At 36.3% G+C, this 4348-nt stretch overlaps 1 protein-coding gene across 1 annotated transcript; it reads right to left on the bottom strand.

The window, feature by feature from the left end:
* Positions 1 to 318: 318 nt before the first annotated feature.
* Positions 319 to 2293, bottom strand: LOC147389318 (uncharacterized). Its single transcript, XM_086418874.1, has 2 exons — positions 1668 to 2293; positions 319 to 1430 (listed from the first exon to the last, which is right to left on the bottom strand). The coding sequence occupies exons 1-2, from the start codon at positions 2187 to 2189 to the stop codon at positions 543 to 545; spliced, it is 1410 nt and encodes a 469-aa protein (XP_086275000.1). The 5' UTR covers positions 2190 to 2293; the 3' UTR covers positions 319 to 542.
* Between the last annotated feature and the right edge of the window lie 2055 nt (positions 2294 to 4348).

Raw genomic sequence — 4348 nt, 5'->3', positions numbered from 1 at the left:
ACGTTTCTATTATACAAAGCTCTAAATGGAGCAGGTATTCCTTGGTTGTTGCTCGCACCTAGAAGGTAGGTAACATACCAGCAATAAACTATTTTTCATCCGTCTCTTCTTAGAAATCGAATTCCAATATCTACCTATATCTGTGAAGAGTGCTTTTGTTGGGAACCTAATGGGTTTACCAAATTTCAGGTTAATTTCCTAAACTGTAAATCATAGGGGTATATTTGCTTCTAATCTGCTGCATATTAATCAATCTATATAACAACGTTTCTTGCATAGCAAAAATATGCAATGGATCACAAAGCATTCAAATACAACCAAGAAATCGTATAATGCTTATTAGTCAATACAAAAGCCACTGAATCCCATTGAAAAATATTCAATTTTTATCTGATGTTGAATCAGGATCAACCAGGAAAGAAATAAAGCATTGGGTCGGGCTCTTCTTTGGTGACAAGGTAATAGATATGAATAGTTATTAATTACCTGCTTGCTTAGTGAAAGAATATACAAACATGCTGAGCTTTTATCCTTGGAATCCTCTAGGCATTACCAAGAGCAGTTGGTACTGGCCTTCCTCGTCCAAGGACCTTTCCCTTTATTGCTTTCCAGACTGCATCCATCATCCTTTTAAATGCATTCCAAGCTACGCCAATGCCCATGCCCATGCCCATGACCGTCCCCTTGATTGCATTCCAGAATAGTACTGCAAAGCGTGCAAGCCACACCACAATGTGTTTAGCTAGAGCCACTAAGAGAAGTAATAAAATAGCTGCAAACCAGGTAAGCCAGGCAATGGAAATGTGAAGGGTGCCAATGATAATCACGGAGAAACTTGGCATGCTTGTCGCAGTTAGTATCCCATAAGAGATCAAGATTGCAAGTAATGCCGCTACGAGGAACCTTCCCATATGTAGTGTTGATAAGAAGGAAATGGAAAATAAAAAGGCCACAATCATGGCTAATGTCAAGAAAGTCATGAGGTAGAAGACACTTGACGGTGCATCATGGCCTAAAATCACCTCTTTGATGTGGTACGCAGGATGGCCTGAGATGCTAGTAGTACTAGTCGAATTCCATTTTGAGTACTCGAGAGTAAAGATTGCTGCAGAGGTGCTTGCAACTTGAATAACAAATTGTATCAGTATTTCGACAACCAGAAAGACGAAAGGCCACATTTCCAAGGGTATCTGTAATGCTTCATTGAAGTCCCATCCTGGTTGTGGTTGTGGTTGTGGTTGTGGCTGTGCCTGTGCCTGTGCAATTGCTCTTTGATGTTGGCTAGTAACTCCGGCACGCTGAAGGATTTCCATAATATCACTATCACGCCGTTCATCGTATTGACTTTGGAATAAGAGGTCCAAAGCAGTGAGTCCAAGAGAGTTGGTGGCGTTTACATTCTCCACCATAGGAACCAAGGCACAGAGGGCCTGCATCATATTTTTCATTAAAACTTACTCACAACAATAATTACAATATAAATCATCCAACATGATTCTCAACATTTCTTGGGGGAACAAAAACCAAGTAAATATCTAACTAAATAAATAAATAAATATTTTTAAAATTAAGAAAAAAAAAAAAAAAAAGGATTGTGAGACTTAGAAAGAGAGTTGCAGGCCACAAAACAAAATAAGAAATTAAGAGAGAGAAAACTAAGAAGTTACCCGGCGGTGTTTCATGGATGCTGCGAGGTGGAGGAGCGTGTCACCATATGGATCGGTTTGATTTAAAAGGTGATTTAGGTTCGTCGTCCTCAACTCTCCCAACAACCATTCCAATGCATCACAGTGGTTATGCTGCAGAGTAATATAAAGAACTGTTCTACCCAAAGCTGTTACATCTTGAATAGCTTCGGGACAAACCGAGAGAATTACTCTAAAGTTCTCGATTCGTCCATTAATTGCTGCCCAGTGTAGCGGAGTTAGGTTCTCCCTTTCTTTCAGCCGGCATAGGCCAGGCTTGTGTTGCAACAATTTGTTGAGGATCTCCCCATCACCAAATCCTGCAACATGGTGAATAAGACTAATTCCATACTTGTCCTTAACCCAACCAAGTTTATCTGATTTCTCTTCAATAATTGCTTCTGTAAGTTCTTCAACCAAATCTGGGTTAGATTCGATAGAGGAAAAAACAATAGCTTTGTTATTTGCACAAATGGCCGCCGCGAACTCGTTAAGTTTCTCCATCTTTTGCAGGTGTTTGAATCTTTGCTATTTCCATCTCAACATTGGAAAAACCGAGTTTAACCGAGTAGTAGTCTATCAATTTTGCTACATATTTACATAGCAAATTTCCTTTCATCCACAGGACCCCACCTGGTTGAAAGTTCAAACAATATATATCGGAGGTGGGTGAGAAATCTTAAGAGAAAAATGGGGTTTCATTTTTCAAAGTCAAGCGAATGTGGTACCCTGCCTTCAGAGTTTTTAATTTATTATATGGTCAATTTTGAGAGTGGCAATTCGTCTGGTGTCCGCGTCAAGTTAAGGTAAAGGTATCTGAAAATTTTACCCAAACCAAACCTGACCCATTGAATAATTATGTGAAAAACTTAAACCCTAACCCAACCCATTTACAAAGGTCGTGATAATATAATGCCCCTCTCTAATGCATGCCCCCATCACAGAATCGTAAATCATTTGCCTCGAGATCTTGAGGAGAGTGTAAGGGGCGTGTGTTAAAAGGAGGCATTAGAAAATTATTATACACTTTATAAATAGGTATACCTGGCCCAACCTATATATAACTTGTTTAATAAAATTTTAATTAATCATAAATCAATATATACTAATATAGATTAAATATCACAAAACACAAATTAAGTTTTATCACCAAATATGGGTAATTTAAAAAATTCTTAAATAATAATTTATATATTTAAAATTATACGTGAATGAAATAATAACTAAATGTGTTAAAATAAGTTAAGCGGATTATGCTCCTACCCATACCCGATCTCTTTAATAAACTTGTTAGATGGGTGGATATTATTATGACCCAATCCTACTTAGGCTTGACTCAAACCCACTACTTTAGTGTCATTTTTGAGTTGTGGGCGGTGTTAGGATTATCACCCCTACTTTAAAAAACAAAAGTATTTTTCATGGAAACATCCTCGAACTCAAGGGTCCTGGTGTTTAGATTGCCACCCCTACTTTAAAAAACAAAAGTATTGTTCATGGAAACATCCCTGAACTCAAGGGTCCACACGTCGATTGAAATTCAAATCTTCTAGAGAAATTTATAATTTTTATAATTATTAAGAGTCATTTTAATTTCTAATTGACTTGAACATCTAGAAGAACCAAGACATTTTACAACAAAATTGTACTCGATGTAGGAACATGGAAGGTTCAATTTTGAGATGACTTGTATCTGAACTTCATTTGAGTTCACCAAGTTGGTTTGACATCCAATCCAATTGACGCAAAAACTACCGAAGTCAGATTAAAAATTCAACAAATTGCACACAAATTCCAACACTAAACCCCCGTCTAATTTGAATTGGCAAGTCCTAGGCTTCTCTGGATGAGATTGGGCCGAGTTTGTGTTGATTTTGGGCTTGATAAGATAATATTATTCAATAAAAAATAAAGAAAATGCTGAAGTGACTAAGTTGACATAGAGGTGTACACAGAACCATATAGATTTTTCTCGAGATATGAATGACACAACGGGAAAAAACCTATATTTGACAGCCCAAGGCCGTCAAATTTCATAAAATTTTATGGACCAAGGTGTCAAAATTTCATTGTCAATTTTTTTTTCAACGGATTGAAACCGTCAAATTAATGGAGGATGGGAGAAATTTGATAGCTCTAAGTCGTCAAATTGATGAACATCAAAAGTTTCAATGGCCAAGGGCCATCTATTCGTTTTTAATAAAAAAGACTTCATATTGGTCTTTGTGTAATGCATTGTTGTAAATATAAAAAATTTTATGAACATATTTATAAAATTATTTTCGACATTAATTGCCAAAATATTTATAATAAATTAACAATGCATTTAAGTCAAAAGATTAAAAAATGTCCTTAACATTTATTACGTAAAAGGCAAGCATTTATTATGCAATGGCATTGTTGTAAGTGTAATGATTTTCTAACGCCCCCTACTCCCCCATCATAGAATTAGAACCATAGATCATTTACCTCAGGATACACACAATCATAAATATTTTCTTGTGTATCCCGAGACAAATGATCTACGTTTTTGTGATTGGGGCATAAGAGGCATGTGTTGGAGGGGGGCATCATATTATCATGACTTTTGTTATAAACATAAAAATCTTATGGACATAAATGTTAAAGGCATTTTAGTCTTTGAATTTAAAAATTTTGATTTG

The sequence above is a fragment of the Akebia trifoliata genome, chromosome 12 (genome assembly GCF_017979445.1).
Source record: "Akebia trifoliata isolate Shusen 1 chromosome 12, ASM1797944v1, whole genome shotgun sequence".
In the NCBI taxonomy this organism is placed as follows: domain Eukaryota; kingdom Viridiplantae; phylum Streptophyta; class Magnoliopsida; order Ranunculales; family Lardizabalaceae; genus Akebia; species Akebia trifoliata.
The sequence above is the reverse complement of the archived record's forward strand: the minus strand, read 5'-3'. Positions and strand labels throughout refer to the sequence as shown.